We start from the raw sequence: 27,546 nt of genomic DNA on the forward strand, positions 1-27,546 counted from the left end.
ATGCCTTCTTAGTAGGCAACCCTAGTTTGACACGAGAGGCACCTCATTTTTGAGCTACTCTATCGCATGCTAGCCGCTCGAACCATGCATGTTGTCTCACCAAGACCTATGTATAGATGGCTAACGAGTTCCGCATATATACAGCCTTATCATTTACATTCTCAATACTCCATCGCCTCCTCAAACAAGCCCCTCAACTGCTCCCTCTCCGCCTCTATATTCGACATCTCTAAATTGGGCGCCAGCATCAGCACTCTTGCCTGCGGAATCGTCCCTTCCACAAGCCCATCCACATGCTCCTTTCCAAAGCCAAGGTGCTTCAAGCCTCGCGGCTGATCACCAAGTTTGACCAGAAACTCCGCCAATGCCTCGCTTAGCACTTCGCCCGCAGACTCCTTCTTCACATTGCTTATGTCAACGCCAAACGCCTCCGCGGCCTGCAGATGCCGCTCGGGGTTCGACGCGCCTGTAAATTTGAAGACTGCGGGTGCTGTCACGGCGACTGACACGCCGTGAGGAATGATCTTGTGCTCTACTTCGTAGCCGGCGTGTTTGTAGCCTGGGTTCTGCCCAGAGATGGGGTAGGACATGCCATGGCACAAATGGACACCTGCGTTACCGAAACCAACGCCTGCTAGGGTAGCAGCGAGCAGCATCTGCGACTGCGCTTCGTGATCTTCGGGGTCTTTCACTGCGCGGGGGAGATACTTGACCGTATCTCTGAGCGCTTGAAGGGAGAAGATATCTGAAATGGGATTTGCACCTTGATACGCTGGTCTTTGGATTGGATTTGCGGGTCGCGGTGTACGCTCGTAGAAAGGTATCGCGGTCCATGACTCGAGGGAGTGGCAGAGCACGTCCAGACCGGAAGATGCGTGTACTGCGGAGGGCATTGTACGAGTATTGAGCGGGTCTACTATGCCTAGCGTAGGTTTTAAGTTACGATGCGCAATCCCGGTCTTTGCACGCTTCGATACTAAATCAAAGATGGCGGTGCCCGTAGTTTCAGAGCCAGTTCCAGCGGTGGTAGGTACAGCAACGAGAGGGTAAAGCTTCGATTGAATCGGCATACCCTTGCCCAGAGGAGCGTTCACAAAATCCAGGAAATCGGCCTCTGCTCTAATTAGCTCGTGTCAATGTCAATATACGAAGACACGCCATACCAGGGAATGTCGTATACAAGTTCATCAACTTGGCTGTATCGATCACACTCCCACCGCCAACGGCTAAGAAAGCATCCGGCCTGTATTTCTTGCTGACCTCGATGGCTGCCTTGATGCTGTCGTCCTTTGGCTCTACTCTTACGCCGTCATATACCTCAAATTGTATGCCCTCTCTTGTAAGGCCTTCTACAGCTTGCTTCATCGCATTCAGCTTCCTCACATTTCCATCTGTGACCACCATGACGCGCTTGGCCCCCATGTTGCTGAAGTCCATGCCCACTTCCTTTGTGCAGCCGGGCCCGAAGCGTATCGATGAAGCTGCCATTTCAAAAGCGTACTCCTTCTGGTGCGAGGTGTCAAGAGGTGTTGCAAGGTGCCTGCGTGCTTGATGGATGGTGGTAGGCGTATGATGGTGGTGCGCGGGGTTCGAATGGCATGGACATGACGGAGGATGCGTAAACTGTACAGTGCGGAGCAGGTTCACGGCGCGCGCTGCCCGTGAGGGCGATATTCGGATTGCGGGCGAAATAGACATTGTAGATAGCGTAGGTGGGGTTAGCTATGCGTGCACTGTAGCAGCGCAGAGAGTGTATGGCCTGTAGACGAATTGAGGAGTATTACGTCCAAGGGAGGTCTCCAGATTTTTGCAGGAGCTGGAGAAGACACTGTGCTTGTACAAGGCGAGAGAGAGAAGGACGCATGGTGTGCGGGAGCGGAGCGGGTGTTGCGGAGTAGAGCGAGAGTTGGAGCAGCCGAGGATGTGGGGAAGCTTTGTCGCGATACCGGATACGGCATGTCGGCATCATCACTCACCTGGCCGATTAGCTCCCTGGCTTCTGCGGGGAGTTCAATGCTTGTCATAGCGCCTACAGATATGGCCGCATTCTTTCGTGCCTCAAACGACGCACAAGACATAGCCTAGCATTCATGTACTCTATCCAGTAGAACATGCTAACGATCATGATTCGCTCTTTCTGACATGGCATCGCAATGGATGTTACGCTTTAATACCTTCGCGAACATTAGGCGAAGACCATGTGATCTGGCAATTGAACTCCAATTTAGTGTATTTGAGAAACTACTTGGTATCATTCCAACAACATTAAACCCTCCAGAGCCGAAATATTAAAAAAAGACCATAAGAAGTGTACCGACCGCCCCTCTACCTGTACTACAGCTTAGCGGCTGATGCCCCAGCACTCTAGTATTGTCCTGGCTCCCTTCCAACGCCACTGGCCGGCGCCGCACTGATAGGCGTTGGCCCACCCGTCTTGTTCGTGTCGCTTCTCGCCAAACCCTCAGTATCAGTCCTCAATGGCAGGGGGTGTCTTCCATCCTCCTCGGGACTGTTCTGCTTGCTAACAGGGCTCGTCGGCACACTGCTTTCCGGCACCTCACTCGATACCTGACCAGCAGCCTGTCGTATGATCTCCCACCATTGGCTCGCCGCGCTCGGCGTATGCGCCTTGAATTGAAATTCGTGGCTCATGCTGAACGTATTCCCAACCTTACCCTTCGACACGTCCTTGCCCTTGACATTGAATTTGCGGTCCGCAAGGGCACCGATTACGCAGTCGGGCAGGTAGAGCGATGTCTCTGGTACGGGATCTTTCGCGAAGTCGTCATCTGTCTTGTACTCATGGAGGAACTTGGAGGGTGTGACAACGTAGTAGTTTGTGCTGTAGGACCGAATTTTGCCCTTGCGCTCCAAAGAGCCCGCGATAAGTGGCTTGGTGGAGCGGTGGTTCTGGTTGGGGAAGGAGATGTTGGAGACCGAGCGGGCAGGCGAGTTCGGGTCGATGAGGATCGTGTTGTTGCGTTGGACGAAGCCGTTCCATTCGAAGTCGAGGGGAACCTTCTGCGCCGTCCCTACCATGTCCCCATAGGCTATCTTAGTCTGCTCGGCCTGTGTATTTACGACCTGCATGAACTGGCCCATGCCTCCTTGAATCGTCTGTATAACATGGGCTTCGAATTGAGCGAACGAGTTCTGCACGCTGATCAAATCTTGTCTGTTGTTGTTCTCCTCCTGAATTTGCTTGTTCAACCGATGCATGACGCCGCGTTGGAGGACGTAAGGATCATCTGCTGCCGTCATCTTGCCACCATGAGACTCGAACGTCGCGGTGTGCGAACCGAGCATCTCAATGTGCTTCTGGGTCACGGCGCGTGCTTTGTCGACAGCCTTGGAGCCCTTGCCGGCGCCCTTCGTAAGCTCTTTCGTTTTGTTCTTGATCTCGGTGTGCAGGCGTTCGAAAACGGGGAGGATGGTCCCTTTGAGTTGTTTTGCGGTCTCGTAGTGCTGGTTCGAAATACCCTGCGAAAAAATCAACAGCCATTCGCGACAGTTCCCTTCGTCATACGTGTCACACATACCTGAGTGTTCGATCGGATGTTCTCAAACATACCCGCAATGCCACCGAGTGACTGATCAAAGTGGTGTCCCTCCTTAAGCGGATCCTTTACAGTCTGCACCATCTTAGCACAGCACTCCTAATATGCGCGCTTACACGTACCTTCAGCACTCTCTCATACTCCTTGCCGTGCGCATGATGCGTCTTCTCGGTCGCTGTGATGTAGTCCTCAAGGTAGGCGACAGCGTGCTTCCATGCTGCCAGCCGCTCAGCGAACAGCTTGGTCACCTCGCTCGTGTCCTCTCCCGGCACAGCGTCGTCGTCGCCGTTCGTGGCCGCTCGTGAGACCGTCGGTGTCGTTGGCGAAGCCATGTCTACTATTGTTGTCCCTTGGATAAGCGCTGTCGCGGTGCAGTCGTTTGCGGTTCGGTGCACTTGAATGTGGTGGAACGTCCCCGCAGGTAAGCGAAAAGAAGGGTGGGGTGATGTAATGCAATCTTAGGGAGGGGTCCACTGGAGAAAATGTACGATAAATCAACAAACACCACGCAGGAAAGCAAGTGTTTATATTCTCCGAACTAATAGCGCCGATGCTGTCTAGATCTTCCGAATTCATGCCTGGCGCCGTCCACTTTGCCTGGAGCGGCTGATGTGATGGCTATCAACAGCTACGTCATCGCACGATCGCCACAGGGATTACCTTGTGTGCATCTCCGTCTGCGTCAGTGGCTGCTTGAGATTTACTTTGGCTACGATCGTCTGATATTTTACCACACATGGCACGGGAGCTTGCCCTCTGGATACTTCAAGACATACATATCAATTTCTCAATCTCAATCAAAAGCTAGGGAACTAAGTCCTAATATTTGCGTTGAGACTATAAGATTGACTATAAGGTTCCCTGACTCAAGAGGTTGATCGTAACTTGCTCTTCGAAGCCACCAACGCACCAATGCTGGCCAGTGTCCCTTCTAGAATGTGGAAGACAGGAACGTCTGCGGAGAATTCTACTGCGAACCAGCTCCGTAGCTCAATAGCCATCAGGGAATCAATGCCGTAACTCTGGATAGGCTTCCTAAGACTTTCTTCGTCAAAATCCTCATCCGGAAGCCCTGGCATCAACCTTTCTGCAAGCGCTATCGTGACCACATTACCTGCACTGGTGGTGTTTTCCGCGCTGACAAAGTCACGGCGGTGCTTCTGTGTCAACTGCTCAGCCTCCGTACCCTGTATGGTGTCCTCCTGGGATGCGCTCGCGAGCACGTGGCGATAAAAGGGTAGGGACATGGGTGAACGTGTCGTCCGTGCAAGTTTAGAGCGTATCTCAGAGGCCGGCGCAAGACCGAATACGACTTGGCAGTCATCTTGAGACGCAGCGTCCTGGGTCGCGGTCAAGGAGTGTTCCAGCAAACTGAACAGTTCTGCTGATGTAACCCCTGCGAGGTATCCCCCAGACAGCAAACGTTCGCGTAGTCTATCGTCTGACGCTACTACTCCATGCTCGAGGATGGCTCCCAAGTCCAGAGATATAGCTCTTTCACCCTGCGAAACCCGATAGTGAGCTAGGGCATCGAGGTAGGCATTTCCTGAGGCGTAATTCGCCTGACCGCTGGAACCTAGTACTCCAGCAACGGAGGAGAGCATGATAAAAAAGTCCAGACCGCTCGGGAGTAGGGCGTGGAGATTCCAAGATCCAACAACCTTGGGGTCTAGGCTGGAACGCCAGTCTTGGTAAGACATGTTTGCGAATATTCCGTCCTGTTCCATTATCAGTACGCCATCAGACATATATAGCAGTGAAATGCTAACCTTCAGCACCATCGACGCCTGTATGCAGCCTCCGATTGCAGGCATAGTTTTCCCGTACTCCTCAAGTACTGCCTGCAGTTTCTCCTTATCGCAAATATTACACTCAGGTGCTTCTACAGTCACTCCAAGGTGACGGAGTTCCTGGACCAATGCAACGGCATCTCCACGTTTCAACCCAGATCGAGATAGGAGGATCAAGTTTTTGGCGCCCCGCTCTTTCGCCATCCATAGGGAGATGGCCCTTCCGATCCCGCCGGTCCCTCCAGCAATGAGATAGGTCTTGTTCTCATCGAAATAGAATTTGGGACGCGTCTTCAACGATACCTTTTTCAGGGAACTTGAGTTAGACATGACCCTTCGGTGGATTACATGGTACAATGATAACTTACCGGTACTTCCATCTCGTCCTTGTACTCGAATACAATCTTTCCCATAGTATCTCCCTTCTGAAGCATATGCATTCCTTTTTGCACCTCTGTAATGGGGAAGATCTGAAAGGGGCTGACGGGCCTCAGGAATCCCTTTTCCATCTTGCGCAGTAAGAGTTCGATAATGTCTTTCACAAGCTGTGGATCTTGCATTGCCACCTTTGACATCTCCAGGGCTGTGAAGCTCGCTCCCGTGATGCTTGGAGGCTCTCACCACTAAGAGAGTTTAGCACTACATCAACACCGCGCTGGCTGGTCCGCTCAAGTACACCTTGGGCGAATGAGGTGTTCCGACTGTAAAAGATGTGGCTGCTTGGGATCTTATACTCTTCTATAAGAAGATTCTTCTTCGACTCTGAACTGACAGTCGTAAATATTTCCGCACCAAGTTCTTGAGCAACCTGTATAGCAGCTTGGCCGGTACCGCCAGCTCCGGAATGGATCAGTACCGTCTCGCCTCGTTTCAAATGTGATAAATGGTGTAGAGCATAGTGTGCAGTGGAGAACTGCAGGACAGTTGAGGCAGCATGAGCGAGTTGAACCCCGTCGGGAATTTTAGCTACGAATGTCGCTTTCGCCCTCACGTGGGTGTTGAATGCGGTTGGGTGGAAAACGCAGACCCGATCACCCGGTGTGAGGTCTACCGATGATCCCACACGAGTTATGGTCCCGGCACACTCATTTCCGAGCGTTGCAAGATTGACTCGACCAAGGGCAGCAAGCAGGTCTTTGAAGTTCAGCCCGGAAAATTGGGTCTTGATTTCAACTTCGTCTGGAGCAAGTTCATGGTCGGTGTCATCCTCGATAAACCGAAGGCCGTCCAGTAACCCCGGCGTCCCAATGTCCAATTTCAAAGGAGGACATGCGCTCAATGCCTCTTGCTTGAATTGGAAGGGTATCGAATTGAGATGTACTTTTCGAGATGTTCGTTGTGAAGGCATCATACGCGCTATGTTGAAGCGGCCATTGACTTGGCGGTATTCCGTCTCATAGTCTTGATTCGTGGCCCAATTCATGTGTCGAACCAACTTCGAAATATCACCCACAAGATTAGGTGTTTTCTCAAGCGAGGCTGTGACGACTACTGCTTCATCATTTTCAGCCCGTATCACCTTAGCCAGACCATCAATGATTCATTGGCCAGGAGGTATAGAGCCGTCGTCATTGTGTGCCGTTAGCCAAAGGCACTTTCTTGCTCTCAACAAGACCTGTTTCAGCTGGTGAAAAACATCTGACTTGAGATCTTCTAGAATTGGCCGTTCGAGGTCGGACAGAAAGATGTATACAAGCTCGGGAGTGATCTCACTGGCGTTGACGGAGTTGATCAATTTGGGCTCGCAAGGTATATTGTTCATTGCCAATTCATTTCTGAGCGCTTCCGCAAGAGTTCCCTGGTATTCGGAGTGTGACTCGGTCAAAGTGACGACTTGCAAAGGTTGAACTGGCGGTAACAACGCTTTAGACTTAGTGGCGATGATCGCAATGTCGTTGGTAGCGGAGTGGGCTTGTACATTCTCAAAGCCATTCTCCGATAGAACGGTCATGATTTTTTCGGCATCGACGTGTCCAGAACCACTCGCATCAGTCCTGTACAGGATGACCCTCCCGCCAATTCTCAACCGTTCGAGACCTCGAGGAATAAGTTGTGGGATAACTGCATTCCAAGGGCAAAGAATCAGATCGGATCCCTCAGAGTCGGAACGATTCGCCTGCCATACTTCGGTAGGATCCCAGGAAGCAACTTCGATGGCTTGAAATTCGCTAACAATATGCTGCACATCTTCCAGCGGAATACTAGAAAGCTCCAGTACCGTATACCTTTTGAAAGGCAGAGATGCCTTCTCCGCATGTTCACTTGGGAATAGATTTCGAAGAAGGCGGTGCGTATCTCCGTTCGAGGTATCACTGAGCTGTGTGATATCCATATCCGGTCTCTTAAAGGTAGCCAATGCCAAAAGGCTCGAAACAGGGTGCAGTGCTGTGTCACTGGGAACCACAAATGGGTGGTGAGGGCTCAGAAGATCCAAGTCTGGATTCCAGACGATGTTGTAACAAGTTTGGTGCTCACTACCCTGAGCCGAGGATACCGATTCGGTGACAAATCTGAGTTTGACACATTTCGCCCGCACGAGGATCTTGCTGAAAGAGTTGTCAAAGGCAGTAATATCGCATTCGAACCCAACATTTCCCTTATGAGTCAGAATTCCTCTGCTTTTTACGGTGCTGGTCTCTGGGAAACTGAGTCCCGTGGCAGATATGCAGAGTTCGTCGATCCTCATCGGTACAGAAGTGGGCATTAGAACTTCTCCAGCTTGAGAGGCGATGGCAAGAGTGGGCTGTAGTATTCCGTCTAAGGTCGTAGGATGAACAATATGCTCTTGGTAGTGATTCGCTTGGTCGATCTCTCGCCACTGGAAACAATTGACATCTGCCGTAGCCTGCGGGAGGCCTTCGTCGCTAAAAGTAACATTGTCCATAACCTTGAAAGATGGTCCGAATTTGTAACCTGAGCGTGCTAAGCCCAAGTAGAAATCTTTGTTGGTGTGAGACCATTTTGAGGATTGTTCGGCTGAGATGTGCAACTCATGGCTGCGCTTGGTCTCTTCTCTCTCTTCCGCACCAGTGTCTACAGCACTGTATTGGCGTTCGAACTCAACATTCAACTTTCCACTGCAGTGTTCGTTCCATTTACCTTCATCACAAGAGTACAGTCTGTATTCCCAAGAGGCCGTGTTTGCATTGGAGTCGCCGTGGGTCGGACGCAGGACGAGCTGGGTCTCAATTCCTTCTAGAGTGGCAGGAATAACCAAGGCTGTAGGGAACTGATTGTTGGTCAATTTGAACGTCTTGATAGTTCGGTGTTTTCCGTCTTTCTGAATCAGTTGTTTAGAAGCTTCCATTGCCATCGCCATCATTCCGGCAGCTGGATAAATCACGGCCCCATCGATCTAAGTTCTCAATATTAGAAACTTGAGGTAACAACACTAATTAGACAATTCCTACCTTATGATCACCAACCCATGGCATCTCAGATAGCTTGAGGAAGTTCTGCCACCTAGGCTCTAACGGATTCCAGTCGACAACAGGCTTCCCTAACAGGTCCAGTTTGTGATGTCGACGGAACCTATACTCATTTCCCAATCGACCTTTAGTCCAATGCTTTCGAGAGTGATCGAAAGGATACTCTGGCAAATCTGATAGTACCCGAAGGCGAGCTGCTTTCAGGGGGCCAGTCTGGGACAAGCCATTCGCTTTGTCAAGTTTCACATTGAAGCCACGACATGCCATGTAACCGAGAGTTGTGAAGAATGTCCTATCAGCGGGGTGTTTCCGTTGAAGGGATGAGTAGTAGGCGATGCCATTGGTTCCTGATTGGACGCTAAGCGTATCTTGGAGTGGGCCACGTAAGGCCGCATGTGGGCCTATTTCCACTAACACATGTATCTTCACATGCTTTCGGTGTCTTCCGTCGAGTCTTTTGCGTTGTGGTGTTTCGTTAGGGGAACAGAGTCGTGTGATTGCGTTCAAAAAATGGACCGGTTGCAGCATATTCTTCACCCAGTAATCTACTTGCTGTAGATCTTGATGGTCGACGATGTTTCCGGTAACAGAAGATATCATGATAGGCGATACTGCCTTGTTGGAGCCAGGCATCAGTGACATGACGGCTTTCGCGTAAGGCTCTGCTGAGGATGCCATATATGGTGAATGATACGCGATATCAACTCGCAGTTGTCGATGAAAGATGTTTCGATTCTCGAGGATAATAGCGAGCTCTTTCATACACTCGCGGTCGCCAGAGACAGTCACACTCTTAGGGCTGTTCACGCAAGCCAAGAACAAGGAGGGAGTGCGATACGATTCGTTAAGGTCAGCAATGATGTAGCTCGCATCCGTAGCGGACAAGGAAACGGCCATCATGCCACAGTCGGCCCGGCTCGATGCTTGATCGGAAACAATGCCTCTATAGTAAGCCAATTTCAAAGCGGAATTCTTCGAAATGGCGCCGGTGCAATATCTGTTCTCCATTAGTAACCATCCAGGTGGCTTTAGGTATTACTCACGCAGCAGCAATTTCACCAGAAGAATGTCCAACTACAGCGGTGGGAAGTAGTTCAAGATCCGCATAAAGGTCCACCATGGCAATCTGAATTATACAGCATAAAGTTTGGCTAAGCACAGGTTGGCTTATAGCAGCTTCGTAAGTATCGTCGACAAGAACGTCTAGCACAGTTAGCTTCGTTACTCAAGGTACTTCACTGGAAGGATTTCATACCTAGAAGATTCCAGGTGCAGCCGAGATCACGCAGATAGGTATTCGATTCTACGATATTTTGCCGAAATGCGGGAAATTGGAGAAGCTCTCGTGCCATACCCGACCACTGGGCTCCTTGACCTGTAAAGATGAAGGCGCAATTTGGATCGTGTGCTGCTCGCAAGGGCGATGAAGCTTTTTGTGCAACGTTATCGATGGCACGAGTATTACTGAGAACTAGAAATGATCTGTATGGCAGCCAGGTACGTCGGACGTTCAAAGTGTAAGCCAGGTTTTGGATGAACGATGGCAAGCTCGTCTTTTCGTTCTTGATCTGTTCGTTGTAGAGATTGAGCATACGGTTCAAGGCTGACTTTTCAGATGCAGACATAATTGCAATCTGAAGCATTTCTGGTTCTACGCTGCCGTTGGTCGTCTCGCTTTCAGCGCCTGGAACACTTTCGGACGCCATGTGTGGAATGGGAGATGTACAATGGTTACCGTCCAAACCTTGTTCAAGTAAGTGATGATGGGCATCGTCCAAAACGACGTGTGCGTTGGTTCCGCTGGCACCGAAGGAATTGACGGATATTCTTCGCAAACCGTGCGCTGGCCATAGAGTAGGATGGGTAGGGAACTTAACATAATTAGCTCATGATCATAGTTCAGTCGCATGAGATGATACCTTGAGATTAAGGCCCACTGCGTCGACCTTGTCATTCAACCTTTCGAAAGTGGCATTTGGTGGGATGATCCCACTTTCAAGCACGAGAACGGCTTTGATCACGGATGCTAACCCACTTGTCCCCTCCGTATGGCCGATTTTTGATTTTACAGAACCGCTAGGACTAGTTAGAAATGCCAGATTCATTCCAGGAAGACATGATTCAATAGTAAGTCTCTGTAAACTCACACATAGATTGGATCATTCGCTGTTCTGGTGCCCCGAAATGATTCTCCAATGGCACTAGCCTCGATCGGGTCGCCTACAGGTGTTCTGTGTTTTTCCGACGGGTTAGTCTTTCTGTACATGGATACTAAGCTTTGAATGTACATACCCAGTTCCATGGGCCTCAAAGTATCGCGTGGGAATCATGCTAAGGCCCGCTTTGGTGTAGGTTTCTTTGATCAACAATGCTTGCGAGCTTCTACTGGGTTGGCTCATTCCAGGTGTTTTTCCATCGTGGTTGGTTCCAGTAGAGCGGATAACAGCGCGTATTGTATCGTTATCTCTCACAGCATCTGGAAGACGTTTGATGATGATCGATGCAATCCCCTCTCCTCTTCCATATCCATTGGCTCTATGGTCAAAGCTGTAGCATTTACTATCAGGTGAGAGCATCCCAAAATTGCCTAGCAAATGGAACAGGGAGGGTGACAGTAGCAAGTTTGATCCGGTAACGACACCCTGGATTATTGTCAATGTCTTGAGACCTCATCGCCTTTTAAATAAAGGAGAGTTACCATATCAGACTCCTTCACATCAATGTGGTACTTTTGTCTGAACCATGAATTTGAGAGTGAATAGACTTTCTGCCTTGTTGATCGTTCGCGTAGTTGTATGACGTGATCCTGAAAGCAAGAGGCATAGCTGTGCGAGGGTTAAGCTGTCTGACCAGGTTCGGGAAGCGGGGCTCCCATGGGGCACAGGCAATCAATCTCACCCAGTTCTCTCGAACAAATTAAAAAGGGCTTGGCCCGATAGCCGGTTGCATTTTAAGCGATAACATCCTATGTCTCGGGGTAATAACTTGTCGAAAGCGACCAATAAAGTCCAGGAGCAATGCAAGCGATAATGGTACACAAGACAATTTGGGTTAGCATTTAGCCCCACTACCTCGAAGTCCGTATGTATAATATAGTAAGAGGAATGTTACACAAGAGATGGCTCAACAGAAATGATCCATGTAAACAAGCCAGGCGAAGTGCAAGCATCGAGTTCAAGTGGGTGCATAACGTTTGCCTCGTCCACCCGACCGTTTGGATCACGGACATATCGGTTGCGAAACGACGGACAAATAAACCTGCCGACGTGTTTCCTGATTATGCCCAGTGTTTCCATGAGTTCGTCGTAAGAGGATTATTGGCGCATCCTTCACATCCTTCCGCAAGCACTTTTTTTGTTGTAATAGCAGTTGCCAACATGTCCTCGATATCGGAAAAGACGACAGATGGCGCGCATGGTACGCCGTCAACGACCGAACAGCTTTCCAACAGGAATGAGCTCGATGCCCCGCTACAGGAGCCGCATATTTCTATTGCAACGGATCCGAAGTCTCTGACTGGTGGGAGGCTTCACCTTATGACCCTTGGGTATGTCACACTTCCGAAATCTTGCAGTTTCGGCATAACTTACAAGGTCTCAGTCTATGTCTGGCACTCTATCTAGTCAATGTCGAAGTCACAATTATCAGCACGTCGCTGTTAGCTATCATCGACAGCTTGAAAGGCTATAGACAGGCGGGATGGGTCCTGACGAGTTACCTTCTGACATACACCGGTATGTGTATTCATGATCTCGACGTTCGGCTTCTCATCCATAACCTTGACCCTAGGCTTTATCATCGTTTGGGCAAAGTTAAGCGATATCTTTGGCCGCAAGACATGTAGCGTCGCCTCCCTTGCCATTTTTACTATTTTCTCTGGTGCCTGTGGCGGCGCACAAACCATGACGCAGCTGTAGGTACTACTGGCCAGCAAAAGCTATTCAACACTCATGACACGCTCCGCTAGAATCATCTTTCGAGCGTTCCAAGGTCTCGGCGCGGCAGGCGGATTTGCCCTGACGATTCTCATCATCAATGAAATGGTCCCACGGAATAAGTTGCCCATGTACGGAGCTATCATGGCTCTAGACATGGCGCTTGCTACACTCTCTGGTCCACTGTTTGGTGGTGTTATTAGTGACCGTTCCACATGGAGATGGGTCTTCCTTATGAAGTAAGACTTCCAAGAGGCACTGTTCCTTTCGATGTGGCTAACAAATTTAGCATTCCAGGTGGTGCAGCCGCCATCGCAATCTTGTTGGTGGCTATACCAGCCGGATTCCCCAATCACACAGTCCCTCCCACTATGTTCGGGACTGGGAACACCAGGAAGTGGAGCCTGACAACGGTGGCCAAGCGGCTCGATATACCTGGCCTTTTTCTCCTTCTCGCAGCATCACTCTTATTGACAACGGCACTACTGGAAGGAGGCTCACAATGGGCTTGGTCTTCGGGGACGTCAATAGCTTTACTTATCATTTCTGGACTGCTTTGGATTTCCTTCTTCGTCTGGGAAAGGACCGTCACTTCGGAAAGTTGGACACAGGAACCCCTTTTCCCTTGGCGGTTCCTGTTCAACAGGGCCTGGATGGGTGTCCTCTTGTAAGTCTGTGTTTGATCTTGCCATTCAAGAACTTTGCTAATTTACATTTTGCTCCTAATAGCACGTCCTTTCTAAATGGCCTTCCATTCTACATTCTCGTGATCAACATCCCACAACGCTTCCAAACAGTGAACGGCCTTTCTCCCATTGACACAGGGATTCGACTCCTAGCATTTACACTCGTTGCTTCCATAGGTGGCATCATCGCCAACCTTTCTGTGGCCAGTGGCCGTATACCCGTCATCTATGTCGCTCTGTTTTTCTCTGCAACCACTGCCATAGGTACCGGGCTTCTTACTACCCTACCAACAGACGATAATCTGCCCAAAGCAGTCTATGCATACGAGGCGCTGGCCGGGCTGGGTGGGGGTGCAACCTTCGCTCTCGTCATCCTGTTGGTTCCTTATGTCGTAGAGAAACGAGATCTTGGTATGTACACCAGCGTATCCTAGGATTCGAACATGTCTAATAGTACCCAGCCACAGCCAATGGTGCCCTTATCGAATTCCGCATCCTCGGTGGCGCCATCGGACTCGCTATCGTGGCCAGCGCGCTGGAAAACTATCTGAATCGGAACCTCGGCGCAATCATATCCCCAGAACAACGCGTTTCGTTGATGGAGTCGACGGCTTTGCTCCATGAGCTTCCGGATGATATCCGCGGGCAAGTCATTCGAGTGTTCGCGGAGGGCTTCTCGTTGCAGATGAAGATCACAACCGCGTTTGCGGCGTTGCAGGTACCAGCGATCGTCATGTTTTGGAAGAAGAAGCAGATCACCGTTGAAAAGAAAAGTTAAGCAGTCTCTGGGGACAGCAAGGACATGCATAAGGCATTTCGATCATCAACATGGATAATAGCATAAGCATGATCGGCATGTGGACGAGGGTGTGGAAGATGTAGAAGGATGGAAGTGAAGTGGGCGATGCAGAGTTCAACTGCACTTAGTACTATCAAGCAGGTACATTGCGTACCATAGTTCTATCCTAGGCATCACCACTCAACAGAACGCCAATAAATCAACATTAAAGCTATTCCTACGAACGTTGCCTAACAGCACGTGATCATAATGCCAAAAGAAGACATGGATAATAGCCTGAGTAGCAATGACGCTTACACCAATGAAATCGCAGGCTCAATAAAGATTTGTTACTTTCTTGTTTATACCAGATAATGTACCCTGCACCCTGGCATGTCCTTCTTTTTGACTTAGACAGATACACACGCGAAGCATACAGCGAGAGCAGTAGCCAGACCAGTGCAGCAAGACTCAAACATCCAACAAGTTCGCGATGCACACAGCAAGGAGGCTACAATGGTGATGATACTTCTCTTCCGCCAAACTACATAGCACATCTTCCTCAGCACAAAGCCTTGCTCCGAGAGATGCACCCAAATCATCGATTTGTATATGCATGTACCTCACCGATAAGTGCCAACTCCAGACAGACACTAGATAACATCTCCTCTCTCAGCACCCATAGTCACATTTCTATGCCCTGACTCCACCCATGCCCGATCTCTACATACAATACGCCCCACTTGGTCATATTCATCCAGGTAAAACAACGCTCGAAAACGCCGAGCTAACTACAGAACGCTCCGGCTGACAGAAACAACGACTTCGAAACCATGCTTATATCGTACAAGGAGAAATGATGCCTTTGGCAGATAAATCTCCATTTGACTTGGTAGAGAGAGGGAGGAAAGAGGAGAGGTCATGTGTAGATGAGCGACGTACTAATGCTACCACATGTCGTCGTCCCTGCTACTTTGATCGGAATCATCGTAGCCCCCGTATCCCTGAGCTTTTGGTTGCCCCATGTAACTCGAGCTGTTTGCAACACTATAGCCACTATTGGAACTTTCATACGTCGAGTGATGCGAATCTCTTGGGTCTCGCTGATTCATACGTGGGTCTTGATGATGTTGATATTGCTGTTGCCGGTGGTCGTTCTCATACTGAGACTCAGAACCAGCATGTTCCTGCTGCTGATAGCTGTTGTTATGATGTGCATCTTTCTCGGGCTGTTCATGCTGCTAAGATACTATTAGCAAATGCACACATCGACTTGAACATGGTCATCATACCTGCTGATACCGCTGGTACTGGGAATACTCCTCCGGCTGTTGCTCTTGTTCTTTCTTCTGCTGCGCGGCGGCTTGAGCTTGGCGTTGTTGTTGCTGCTTGGCTTGCGCCGACGTGCCAATTTGAATTTGCGGATGCATTTGCTGAACTTTGGCGAGATACGAGTACATGAAGTTACTCAGTAGGACTTGTGAATATAACTCGCGACGAGGATTGGCGAGTTTGATATGAGCCATGCGGTAAATGGCTCTCTCCTCTAAGATGGAGAACCGTGTCCAATTATAATCGATGTCTGGCTTGAGTATCCGGGGTGGCGGTTCAGGGGACAACCCACGCATTGAATTTCCTTTCTTGTGATGCGATTCTTTTTCCCCTTTCTTCTTTCCCCCGCCAAAGATGGACGAGAAGAGGCCTGACTCCTTCTCTTTCTTGCTTTCGTGCCCGGTGGATTTCCTGCTACTCTCTTTCTTGCGCTCTTCTTCGAGCTTGACACTTTCCCGGTCAATGACCACGCTCTCGCGGCCTCTGTTACTACCCTGGATAGAGGTCTGGAGAACGTCAAGCCTGGTATCGTCATGACTTTGACCTTTATCCTGTGTCTTGCTCAACTTGTTTTTGACCTTCTTCGCAAGCTCCTTGTCCTTTTCTTCCTTGTCTTTCTTATCACGTTCCTTGTCATCACTTCCTAGCAACCAACCCCAACTGGTTTTGCGCGAACCACCTTCAGACCCGTCTTTCTTATCTTTGTGTTTCTTCTCCGGTTTCTTCTCTTCGACAAGATTCGGGATGATTGAGAGTGTGTCAGTCCTTGTGCTGTTTCCAGGAAGAGACGAGGGATGCGATACAAGATCATCCATGCTTTGCCCAGGCTTGATGGGCGACGACTGCGCGGCCTGTGCATGCTTGTTCTGTCGTGCAGCCTGGGGTGGACGTTGTTGCTGCTGTTGGGGTGGTTGCCGGGGACCTTGAGGTTGCGGAGCACTAGGAGGGGGTTGTCGTGATGAGTTTCTCTCGGGCAATTGCATTTGTTTCCGCTGCGGCTCTGGTGGGGGAGGAGTAGCAATGATCTGGGGTAGCTGCGGAGCAGCATTGTGTCCCGGTAAGGTAGCCGTTGTTCGACCATTGGACGCGATTCGTGAATGGAATGGTTTCGGCTGAGGTCTTCGATCTTCTGCGGGGGAATCCGCTCTTGAGAGGTCTTCTACCGAAGCTGAAGCTTGCCGTAGTCCAGGAGGCGATCGTACTCGTGTCGGACGAGAAAAATTCTCCGCAGCTTGATTTGAAGGTTCGGATTGCACTCTAGTCAGGGAAAGATTAGACAGCTCATGTTCTTTGCCTTGAACCGGAGATGCAGATGGGGATCCCTCAGTATCAGTCTCAGCTTGCGTTGCAACCGCTGCCCGACGTGAGAATGGGACGCGCTCCCCTTTGCGAATACTACCTCGTCTATAGTTGGTGCGCGTGGAACGCTTCAGACTTCCTAGTCCAGCAACAGCGCCAGGTAGAATAGGAACGTCTTCAGGGATGTCTTGGTCGGTGCCTGAATGCCTTCGGGCTGCATCAATGCTCATGCGTCGAACTAGAGCAACGGGATCCTCTACAATGTTCTCGAGCTCCTGCAGCTGGGGTAAACCTCCGTTGGGCTGCTGTGTTCCAGACCGTTTTCTTTCGAGGCGCTCTGCACCATCACGATAGCCACTGCCGCTATCAATCTGCCGCGATAGCATTGACTTCTTCCGCCGCAAACCCCCTCCAGAGCCCTCGCGTCCCAAAGCACCGTCTGGCGACAACGAATCACTGTCGCCAGAGCGCCGTCTTATCGTGTCAACCTTCTCTTCTATGAATGTTTTGAATTCCTTCGGTGCGAGCTCAGGATGCAATCGTGCAGGAACCCAGAAAAGCTTGGACGGGTCTTCATCCTCGGAAAAATGCTGAGGCGGCGCAGGCACGTTGAACGATTGGAACGATGGTAGGTCAGGATCAGCAGTATTTACGTCCATGGACATGCGGCGTATGGCCTGCAAGTTGCTGAGCTCCTGGGCGAGGCCCGCAGGGCTCGATTCATAGTCCAGGTCATGCAGCGGGAACTGCTGTGTGGCGGTATCGGAGTTGGTTCTTGTCAAGGGTGGCGTGGACAGCGTAGGAGAGAGCTGTCCGTTGGAGGCAGCCGAAGATTTTCTCGCGAGAGGCGGTGGGTTGCCATTGGGGGCTGCGGTGGTGGCCGGTCGATCCTGGTTCATCTGGGCACGGAGGGGAGATTTGGGCGGCGCCGCGGGGAAGGGGTTGAAGGGCTCGAGGCTGTCGCCGTGCGGGTTGCTGATAAAGCTTAGGGGTCGCGAGTTGCGCCTCATGGGGAACTCTTCGTCGTGGCCGTATAGGTCGCCAATGGCTTCGGTAACGTGGTGACTATCGTCGCTGATGGAGATCTGGGGCGCATGGCCGCGACGCTGCTGGTAGACGCGCTCCAGCTCGCGGGCTCGTTCCGAAGACTGTGAACGCGAAGAGGAGAGGTTAGCATTCGCATGGCCCAACGAGGGCGCTAGAACGAGCGGGTTCGCGGGAAACTGCAGCGTAGTGAAAGGTTACATGCACTGCACAACAACCGCACTCCCGCACACGCTCGAGGGCCCTGAGCGGCAGCTGCTCACCTGCATGTTGGCCGCCTGAGAGGTCGGCGTGTGTTGGCGGTAAGCCTTCTATACTGGACGGTGCCGCGGCCGCGGGAGAGACAGCATCGAAAGCGATGGGCACGCGGCGGGCTGCGGGCGGCGGTCAAGCGGTGCGGCAGGGAGCGAGGGTGGCGGCGGTCATGACCTTGGGGAGGACGGCTGATCGTGCGAGGGGCGGGCGACGGGCGTTGTGGGCGCAGAAGCTGTTGAAAGCAGGGTGCAAAGTGTAGTGGAGTACAGTACCATGTTCCAAACGATGTCTCTCGTTCCCGCTAGGCCCGGGATGTTTGGACAGGACAAGGCCGAACGGTAGACTACTCGTCCGCTTCGACGCGCACTCGAGCGAGCGCCTAGCAATCACTCGCAGCCACAGACGGGCTGCGTGCTTCTGGATAATTCAAAGGGCCCAGTCACGAGCCACCCCCTCCTTTGCCTACAGCAACGACATCATACGGGGGCGAGCCCGCGCAGCCTGTTCATGTGCCTGACCATTCACCATGCACGCGCTGTGCCTATCCAAATCGCCTACTTGAGTCTCCTCACGCTGCATTCGTGACACACAAGTCGCTACTTCGACCATGAGCAGGCGCGCCCTCGGCTTGTCACGCAAACAGACGTCTCCGGATGCAAGGTGCATGTCGCTGGGGTATCTAGCCGTAGGCGCCCTGCCTAAAGGGCGGTGCCACCGGCCGTTTACAGTGCAGCGTCAGGGGGTCGTAAGTCCGAGGACTTGACGGACATTCAGCGAACCGCTCGATTGCTTGTGTGCTTGTGTAACGGGATTCGCGCCAAGAAGCTCGCGCTGACATGCAATTGCATGTGGGGGAAAATTAGTCTATCTGGAGAAGGGTGGATTATGTATTACACACTAACGTCTAGCTACCCGGTGTTCGTTCAAGTCGAGAGGTCCCAGTCGCTCTCATGCATCTATTATATGTTCATGGTGAAGAGTAGAGAGATCAAGCAGCTAGGAAGACGCTCCATTGCGTTTCCAGATGAACACGGCAGATGCAACGGCGCATGTCACAGCGCCCAGCGCAAGATACAGGTTTAAGTTATCGTAAGGCTCTTCCTCCTGCTTCGGAAAGGCCGTCGAGGGATGCGTTGCACATTCAGCCAGCTGCGGAAGGTCAGTATTTCGCACGAGGCTTCCATATGAAGTGGTACGTACGTGAACAAAAAGCTCCGATATGCTGCTCCAGGTTGCACTCACATGCAGTGGAGCAGCCATGTTGAGCGCGCTTGTGTATTCGTCAGGTTGCTGCTCGCATCGCTGCATCGTCTTGTCTTGATCAGCCTTGAGCGCGGTGTAGACTGCTGGCAAATGATCGAGGTGAGGGTACTTCTTTCGCAGTTCCACAATGTGGGCAAAGCTGTCGGGGTCACTAGAGTCGTATGTGTAACAGAGTAGATCGCAAGCATCGAGCTTGGCCTGGTTCTCGAGAATGGCTGGCTCCAGTTCGCCAAGCTCTTCCAGGATGAGATAACACTGCTTGCCGCCTTTTAGCTCCACGCTGTTTACAGCGGACCGTGGTTTGATGGTTGGGTGGTACATGTTGGTAAAGGGTCTTTGCAGGAATGACGATAGCAGGGCGCTCTTCCCGCTACCGCTGGAGCCCAGAACATAGCACAAGAACACGGTGCGCTCCACTCGTCCGGGCTTGTTACGCCTCTTGCGTGCCTTGGTCACTTTTAGTGCGTTGGTCGTCCCTCCACGATCGCTACTCTCGAAGCCAAGGTATGCTAGATATTCTAGTGTCGTCTTAGGTTCTTCGAACGTCGTCATGCTCCACTGCGCCAACCATCCTTGTAACGTGATGTATCCAGCTTCGTTCCGTACCGTGCATGATGGAAATGCCGAATCGACCCAAGATGCAGGAACACCAGGCGTAGGTGCAAATAGATTAGCGAGCTCTTTATCGTTCAAGCCCCCGTCATTGTCCCTGTCGAACTTCAGAAACAGGTCAACGAAGAAGCGGTATCCAGCAGGACTTAATTCAGCTGAGGAATACTGCGGTACATCAAACTTTGGATGGAGAAATGTGTCTTGGAGACTGAGGCTGTCGGTGTAGTGAAACTTCCTTAGGATAATCCATATGGTCTCATGGCGGCCCTTCTCAGCGAAAATCTTGTTCAGCAACAGGAAGCCCTTCTCATCCATACCATGCTCGCCAGTGGATCCTGGGACAAATCTTTCAATGGACCGTTTGATATTCGCTAGATCATCCTGTCCCAGTGGCTTCTCAAAACATTTGATCTGGAAATCATGGATCTCCTGGTCGTTCCAATAACCATCCTTGTCCTTATCGCAGAGGTGGAACACGCGCTGCAAAGCTGCAACCGCAGCGGGCTTCAAAGCGTTCTCTTTGGAATCATATAGCGGTGCAATCGGGTGAGTGACGGCTTTTTGGCACAAGAAGAAGACCTCGTTGATGTTGTGGTGCTCTTTTGCGCTGGTTCGGATGCACGAGTCAATCTCCTTGAACTCGGTCATGACGGGTAGCATCTCATCTGCTACGACTTGCGACGTTGTCCCGTTCGACGCCAGATCCGCCTTGTTTGCGCATAGCACCACGGGCACGTTCACCCCCAGCGACCGGAAGTATGGCATCCAGAACAGCGCAACCCGTTCATAGCTGTAGTGATCCGAATACACCAGTAGTATGACGTTCGACTTTCGAAGTTCTTTGCGGAGCGCATGGCGCTCGTGGGGTAGCGCGGAGGTGTCAACGATGGTCGTTGTGACGTTGTCTGGAGTGCCGAGCGTGGGCGGGATCGTGACTTGAGGGAGGACGGGCTGGATCTTAGCCGTGACGAATACATCTTTGACAAGCGACGTGATGATGGAGCTCTTGCCGACGCCCTCATCACCGCATACACAGATTCGGACTAGAGGATGTCAGTCTACCATTCAATTTGCCTGGCTCAAGCTGCTTACCGGTCGCCATGACGGATGTACATGGTTCTTAGAACATGCTGAGATCTATCAATTCGCTCTGATCACAGCAGGTGGACCGACCGAAAGGCGGTTGCGCGGCCCACGATACCGCGAGCTCTGAGTTGTCGGCCCGCGCCAAGCCATCGCACGTGGAGACAGCAGAGCTAGTGATGCCATACCCCAGCGTTGGGACTGTTGCCAAACCACCCTCCGCTATCTCTGTGGTCGTGTTGCGTCAACAGCCTCTCCACGCTGGACGGGCTCTGAAGGATGTAGCACATGTACCAGACGCCTGGCTCCAAAACGGCTGCCGCCCGATCTGGTCAATTAGCAAGCCACGCTTAGAACTACCTTAGGTAGCTCCGCACTTTCTCCAGGCCGGTTGCCGCCCGGGGTTCACGCACGGCACGGCAGACCGTCTTCGAGCTCGTACATCTTCAATTGTTCTTATATCGCAAAGCCGCCCCACCCTCCGTCTTTTCCCAGCCGCACCCCGCTGTCGTGGTGCATGTCCTGACGCGCATACTTGGCCGGCTGCGATTCGGTTCACCGCGGTAGATACGGCTGTCGTTGCTTCCGACTCGTCTCGCGATAGATTGCACCGCGTGCGCTGCCATGTTGTGAGTTCTCCCACGCTGCTGCTGGTCGTCTGCGAACGCCCAATCACGCGCGCCCCTCACATCCGCCTAAGAGCTTGACTGATAGCAGCTAAACCCCTTCACAGTGTGCTCCCACCTCCACCGAGATACCCTGCAGCGGGCTACCCTGGCGCTCCCGGCGGCGGCCAGCTTATCGAAACGAACAACACCCTCACCCACCCCACTGGGACTGAACACCAATTGGTAGTTGGAGAAGGTAATCTACTCAACTCCCATATCTACATATGTAATGGTCTGCTCACATTGGCACGATGACAGGTACATACATATTACGAGACGACCTGCACCTGGCGACGCCGCCGCCGCACCCCTCTGAAGCGCCCGTACACAATCCGAACCCACTCGCGACCACGGTGAACCCGCCAACTGCGGGAACGAAACTGTCGATCGTAGTGGTTGCACCTCGCCAGCAATCACATTCACGGTTGTTCCGGCTCGATACCGCCAACAGCGCTCGCTCGCAGCTACCGCCAAGTATACAAGAGTCGCCAAACGAATCGAACAGCCAGGCCAGTGACTCGGGGTCGCAGAGTGTGAACGGGAATGGTATTACGGCATCTCCGCGCGAAGGTCTCCATGCCCCCGCGTATGGGTCGGGAAATTCGGCGCTGGCGATTTTGAATGGGAAAGACAGCAAGGATCCACTAAAGAGGCGGAAACCCAAGAGCAATATTGTGAAGAGCAACTCCTCATTCGTGTCCAGAGTTATTCCTCATGAAGCTCTCACCAAGCGACTGCAGGAGCACAACCCCAACGGATTGTACGCTTTCGCGAATATTAATCGCGCTTTGCAGTGGCTTGACTTGACCTCACCAACCAAGGTATGTTGCTTTTTCGCTAGGTATCTGTTGGCTTCATCTCAAGAGGAATACAGGAAGAGCATCTCACGAAGATCTTATTCACCAAAGCGCACGCGCTATGTCACGATGTGAATCAAAGCACCAAGGGACCGGGGCACGTCGATATCATCCTAGGATTTTCAACGGGTGACATCATCTGGTACGAGCCCATGTCGCAGAAGTACACGCGCATCAATAAGAACGTAAGTGCAGGCCGAGGAAAATGACAACAGAATGGCGTACTGATTGTATCAGGGGGCGATCAACAACACTGCGGTATCGGACATTCGATGGCTCCCCAACAGCGAGAACCTCTTCCTCGCAGCGCACATGGATGGGAGCCTAGTCGTCTATGACAAGGAGAAAGAAGACGCGCCATTCGTTGCTGAGGACCCAGATCAGGTTCAGCCCGAGACGGAGAAGAAGGCGCGACTTGTCGTGAGGAAATCAGTAAACTCAAAGAATCAGAAGTTTAACCCGGTGTCGTACTGGAAGACATCGAACTCGAGGATTAATGCATTTGCCTTTTCGCCAGACTGCCGACATCTTGCAGTAGTGTCGGAGGAAGGCTCGTTTCGCATCATTGATTTCCTAAAAGAACAGTGGGTCGACTTCAGCACGGCCCTGGGCTTAGCTAACTGTTACAGATTGCTACATCAATACATGAGCTATTATGGTGGTATGATATGTGTGTGCTGGTCTCCGGACGGCCGATACGTTGTTACTGGAGGTCAAGATGATCTTGTCTCCATCTGGTCGTTGGAGGACAGCATGCTTGTGGCACGTTGCCAGGGACACAACTCGTGGGTCACTGCAGTGCAATTCGATCCTTGGCGATGCGACGAGCGAAACTACCGTATAGGAAGTGTTGGGGAAGACTGCCGGCTACTTCTGTGGGACTTCAGCGTTGGCATGCTCCACCGACCGCGAGCGGTGAGCTATTGCGAAGTCTAGACTTATAGAGGAGAGATGGGCTGACACAAATGCAGGCATCAGTGAGACCACGCAGCAGTGTTACGTCGGCGACGCTTCAGATGCAACGGACACGAACAGATGGGTCTACTTCGCGGCTGCGATCGAACTCGAATCTCACGTCGGGAAGCATGGTGGACGAGGAAGAAGTGGTGCACGAGGTCGAGCCTCGGGCGCGAACGGCAATGCTGCCGCCAGTTATGGTGAGTCGAAACCCAGGGGTTGCACGTGGGTCCACAACTGAGGGAATTTCTGCAGGCGAAAAAGGTCGACGAGCATCCGCTATGCTGGCTGGGATTTGAGGAAGATTGCATCATGACATCGTGCAGCAATGGTGAGTGCAGAGATTTCTTTGCTGGGCAGAGTGGTTGGTGTTGATAAGCTTATCTGTGGGCGCGCCGGCGAAGCTTGGATGCAGGAACACCCGGTTTGGTGTCGCGACGAGGCCGCTCTCTGATCCAAGCTGGAACTGTACTGATAACGAGTGTTTGTAGGACACATTCGAACATACGATCGACCGAAGGAGGGCGCGGGCAGCGACGAGACGCGTTCGACGTCTGCGAGCGCGAGCAACGTGTAGGACACGATGCATCGGAAGGCGTGGTTTCGACAGCTGGTCCAGCAGTCTTTCCACGGCCACCGTGGTGTGCAGCCACCGTAGAAGCACGTGGGTTTGGACGCGTCGAAACGCGCGAGCATACTGCGTTAGCTCGCAGGCAGAGGCCGAGAATAGCGGACGATCTGAGGCGGCTGGAAACAGGGGTGGATGGATATAGCTCAGACAGGGTCGGACAGGGTTGTCGCAGCGTGCATTGGCATTTCCTGGTGTTTGGGATTCTGATGGCGACCAACCCGGCATTATCCGACTCATATGCGCAAGGAGTACCTTTTTTGTGTGCGAATATTTCCGAGACTCAGCCCTATGAGGTAGCGCATGCATGCGTGCTTCTGTATGTCTTGCACCACGGCGTCGTCGCCACTGTTCCGCCTGGCGCTCCTTTCTCTCTAAAAAGCGTATCTGCAGCGCCGCCACGACGACGGCCTGTAGCGGAATGGCACAGATGGCGGCAGCGCCTGGCGCGGTGGAGCACGCACTTGTGCCCACGGTGGCTTGCCTCAATCGCAAGCGACACCTGGATATGGCGTCGAGCCGTGCGCGCCGGAAATGGCCCGGGAGCAACTCGTCTCGTCGTCGTCTGTGGCGCGCCTCTTCCAGATTGCGTGCAGCCTCAGTGCAGGCCTTTCTGCCGTCGTCGGCCCGAGCCCGCGCCTTGCCCTTCGTCGCAGGCAGTCAATTTCACGCTCCTATCGATAAGAAGCAGCCCCGCCTCGTCGTCGCAGGCGGCGTGGGTCCTCTCGCGCGTCTGCTGCAGCGCTGCGCTCGCCGTGAGCTGATCTCGCGCTATCGTCGGGCTAGTAGCGCCCGCGTGGGTCTCCCTTGTGCGCCGCGAGGGTCGTCAAGGCTCACGCCATGATACCATGCGCCGTTCGCGGCGGGAGCGATGCTCGGAAGTCTTGCTTTGTTGCGCCTTCGCCCGCCCGGTCCCTCAATCGACGAGAAAAATCAGGTCCCGCTCTTCGAGCGCTAGCTAGCAATGACATGGTCCTCAGCGCCCATGCTTGCCTGCCTGCTTGCTTGTGCAAACCGCCGTCTCCCATCCCACGCAGCTCGTTATAATCCCTCCGTGCCCAAGCCCCCAGCTGAGCAGTCATCGCACCCTCAGCCACGCTCACATACATACCACTGCATATACGCTTCCGCCCACGCGGCCCTCCCCAGTCACACGCATTCAGCCCGCAGCCATTCGTTTCCCGACCCATCAAGTACACGCCCGTCTGCCCCTGCAGCCTTCCGATGACCTTGTGCTCTTGTTGATTTTTCTTCTTCGTTTTGCAACATGCCTCGCCCCGGCGGCGGTGTGTTTGGCAGGAATGCTGGGCCCGTCCTAGAGATCCAGTGAGTCTACGTCACCGCCTAGATTTTAGCTGCGCCAGACTCTGACTGTGACGCACACAGGCCCAGTTCGCCATTCATTGTCTTCTATGGAGAGTCGTCGGAAGCGCAGAGTACAGAGCTTACTGGGAAGCTCATACTCAATAACCCAGAGTCCATGTCCGTCAAGAGCATACGCATGACGCTGCAGGGCACGCGCAAGGTAGCCTGGCACACGACCAACACGGTCACCCCGCAGCCCATATCGCAAAAGACGAATTTCCTCCTCGAGAACCTCAGTCTCTTCCCCGTAGACGGTTCGAAAAACAAGGCGCACAAGATCAATGCCGGTGTACACGAGTGGGAGTTCAAGTTCAAGATGCCCTCTACGCTTGACGAGAGCGTCGAGGGGCTGCCCACAAACTGGATCGTCTACAACTTGAAAGCGACCGTGGATCGGGGCTACATAAGCAAGCCATTGAGTGCATGTTCGCATATCCGAGTCATCAGGACGCTAGGTCGCGATCTTATGGAGAGCGTGCCTATGGAGCAGATCAACGAGGATATCTGGGCGTCCAAGATCGCATACAAAATCACCGTTCCTCAGAAGAACTACATCGTCGGCACCTCAATAACCGCCGATTACGTCCTGATTCCGCTCCGTAAAGGAGTCGAAATCGCGAACATAAAAATGGAACTGATAGAGTCGAGGCAGCTCTTTTGCGACTACGCTGGACGACGAGTCTCACATACCACTGAAGTCCAGGTGGCGTGCACAGAGGGATTGATGCCAGAGAATTCCAAAAACGTAGTCCCTGAGGGGGTCGAGGACGCCGACCAGCTGTTTGATGAATGCCACCGCTTCTCTATGACCTTGGATCTTCCCAAATCCTTGAAGAACTGCAGGCAGTCTGTAGACACCGAGAACATTCGCATTTCGCATAAACTGCGCTTGTACGTCAACCTACACAACCCGGAAGGCCATACGAGTCAGCTGCTGGTGAAGAACCACGTACATCTTTTCATTTCGCCCAATCTGCCGCCAGGAGAAGATCAATCTGTCTTGGTCGACCCGGAAGTTCTGTCACAACAAGCAGTGCAGGATGAAGTCAACCAAAACGCACCTCCTACCTACGGGTTGCACCAGCTCGATTCCCTGTACAACGACATTGATCCTAGCGGATTCATGACTCCAGGTGCCCACGCAAGCTACGGAAGTAGCGGCGCAACCACACCTTTCTACGCTCAGAGTAGGTCTGGTTCGGCGGAAGACTTGGCATCGCTGAATGCCATTGCTGGTGGTGGCGCTTCCGCAACGGCTCTGCAGCATCGCCTTCAAAATCTGAACCTGAACTCGCAAGGCAGCCATTCACGCTTGATACCTACCCGGCATCACTCGTCTGGGGGTAACACCCCACTTTCGCGGCCAGACGGTGTCAATCACACGCCCCCAACTGGGTACTTTGACCTTCACCAAGATTACGACATGGAAGCGCTGACGCGCACGCCCTCGTACAATACCGCTGTCCGGACACCCGCTCGAACTCCCATCTCAGAGGACCTGCCCAGCTACGAAATCGCGACCTCCAGACCATCGAGCCCTAGTAGGACGCCCACAAGCAGAGGCACGACTCCCAGCCCGGCTCGCAGTCTAGACACACTGCGAGAGGAGACAGAGAGGAACACGGCCATCAACAGTCGGAGAGAGTCTCCGCGGCACAGTGGCGACGGAAGGTAATTTCCCGCTCCGCCTCTCTTTGCTTTACATCGGCATCTGCACTTCGAGCGTCTATAGATTCATTCCCCACTTTCGCACGCATGGGTGCATAGCCCTTTTTTCTATTCACGATATCTTGTCAAGCGAAAGCGATTACATACTTAATACCCTCTGCATATAGCTCCATCAACATCAACATCAATACTCTTACCTCATCACCGTCACCGTCACATTCTTCAACTTCAACTTCAGCTTCAGCTTCCACTTCAGAGGCTGCATCGCCGCCGCGCGAGGCTACGTCTCCTCCGCAGCATCTCTCTCCCCCGCGCACGCATCCCCGCTCTTCACGATCACG

At 52.4% G+C, this 27,546-nt stretch overlaps 9 protein-coding genes across 9 annotated transcripts; 3 read left to right on the forward strand and 6 right to left on the reverse strand.

Annotated features, from left to right (window-relative positions):
- Positions 1-161: 161 nt before the first annotated feature.
- On the reverse strand, positions 162-1,698 carry N0V89_009050 (uncharacterized protein; the record flags this gene model as incomplete). The annotated part of the gene is made up of 2 exons (XM_056217803.1): positions 162-1,114; positions 1,164-1,698. The coding sequence occupies 2 exons, from the start codon at positions 1,696-1,698 to the stop codon at positions 162-164; spliced, it is 1,488 nt and encodes a 495-aa protein (XP_056069359.1).
- A 666-nt stretch (positions 1,699-2,364) lies between these two features.
- On the reverse strand, positions 2,365-3,889 carry N0V89_009051 (uncharacterized protein; the record flags this gene model as incomplete). The annotated part of the gene is made up of 3 exons (XM_056217804.1): positions 2,365-3,480; positions 3,540-3,632; positions 3,680-3,889. 3 exons carry the CDS (start codon positions 3,887-3,889, stop codon positions 2,365-2,367), a joined length of 1,419 nt encoding a protein of 472 aa, XP_056069360.1.
- A 534-nt stretch (positions 3,890-4,423) lies between these two features.
- N0V89_009052 (uncharacterized protein) lies at positions 4,424-6,770 on the reverse strand (the record flags this gene model as incomplete). Its single annotated transcript, XM_056217805.1, has 4 exons — positions 4,424-5,275; positions 5,327-5,650; positions 5,716-5,827; positions 5,914-6,770. 4 exons carry the CDS (start codon positions 6,768-6,770, stop codon positions 4,424-4,426), a joined length of 2,145 nt encoding a protein of 714 aa, XP_056069361.1.
- Positions 6,771-6,887: 117 nt separating this feature from the next.
- Positions 6,888-10,481, reverse strand: N0V89_009053 (uncharacterized protein; the record flags this gene model as incomplete). Its single annotated transcript, XM_056217806.1, has 4 exons — positions 6,888-8,702; positions 8,758-9,718; positions 9,819-9,978; positions 10,031-10,481. The coding sequence occupies 4 exons, from the start codon at positions 10,479-10,481 to the stop codon at positions 6,888-6,890; spliced, it is 3,387 nt and encodes a 1,128-aa protein (XP_056069362.1).
- Positions 10,482-12,152: 1,671 nt separating this feature from the next.
- On the forward strand, positions 12,153-14,174 carry N0V89_009054 (uncharacterized protein; the record flags this gene model as incomplete). Its single annotated transcript, XM_056217807.1, has 8 exons — positions 12,153-12,322; positions 12,369-12,374; positions 12,424-12,509; positions 12,565-12,688; positions 12,743-12,949; positions 13,000-13,010; positions 13,574-13,807; positions 13,858-14,174. 8 exons carry the CDS (start codon positions 12,153-12,155, stop codon positions 14,172-14,174), a joined length of 1,155 nt encoding a protein of 384 aa, XP_056069363.1.
- A 947-nt stretch (positions 14,175-15,121) lies between these two features.
- N0V89_009055 (uncharacterized protein) lies at positions 15,122-18,118 on the reverse strand (the record flags this gene model as incomplete). Its single annotated transcript, XM_056217808.1, has 3 exons — positions 15,122-15,412; positions 15,467-18,028; positions 18,083-18,118. 3 exons carry the CDS (start codon positions 18,116-18,118, stop codon positions 15,122-15,124), a joined length of 2,889 nt encoding a protein of 962 aa, XP_056069364.1.
- Positions 18,119-19,100: 982 nt separating this feature from the next.
- Positions 19,101-21,081, reverse strand: GEM1 (ERMES complex Ca(2+)-binding regulatory GTPase gem1; the record flags this gene model as incomplete). Its single annotated transcript, XM_056217809.1, is given in 3 exon segments — positions 19,101-19,253; positions 19,305-21,022; positions 21,042-21,081. The coding sequence occupies 3 exon segments, from the start codon at positions 21,079-21,081 to the stop codon at positions 19,101-19,103; spliced, it is 1,911 nt and encodes a 636-aa protein (XP_056069365.1).
- A 900-nt stretch (positions 21,082-21,981) lies between these two features.
- On the forward strand, positions 21,982-24,121 carry N0V89_009057 (uncharacterized protein; the record flags this gene model as incomplete). The annotated part of the gene is made up of 7 exons (XM_056217810.1): positions 21,982-22,551; positions 22,605-22,772; positions 22,825-23,171; positions 23,217-23,502; positions 23,559-23,744; positions 23,800-23,875; positions 24,036-24,121. The coding sequence occupies 7 exons, from the start codon at positions 21,982-21,984 to the stop codon at positions 24,119-24,121; spliced, it is 1,719 nt and encodes a 572-aa protein (XP_056069366.1).
- A 1,318-nt stretch (positions 24,122-25,439) lies between these two features.
- On the forward strand, positions 25,440-27,212 carry N0V89_009058 (uncharacterized protein; the record flags this gene model as incomplete). Its single annotated transcript, XM_056217811.1, has 2 exons — positions 25,440-25,498; positions 25,559-27,212. The coding sequence occupies 2 exons, from the start codon at positions 25,440-25,442 to the stop codon at positions 27,210-27,212; spliced, it is 1,713 nt and encodes a 570-aa protein (XP_056069367.1).
- Between the last annotated feature and the right edge of the window lie 334 nt (positions 27,213-27,546).

Source organism: Didymosphaeria variabile, assembly GCF_027946475.1.
Source record: "Didymosphaeria variabile strain IMI 356815 chromosome Unknown scaffold_6, whole genome shotgun sequence".
Classification (NCBI taxonomy): domain Eukaryota; kingdom Fungi; phylum Ascomycota; class Dothideomycetes; order Pleosporales; family Didymosphaeriaceae; genus Didymosphaeria; species Didymosphaeria variabile.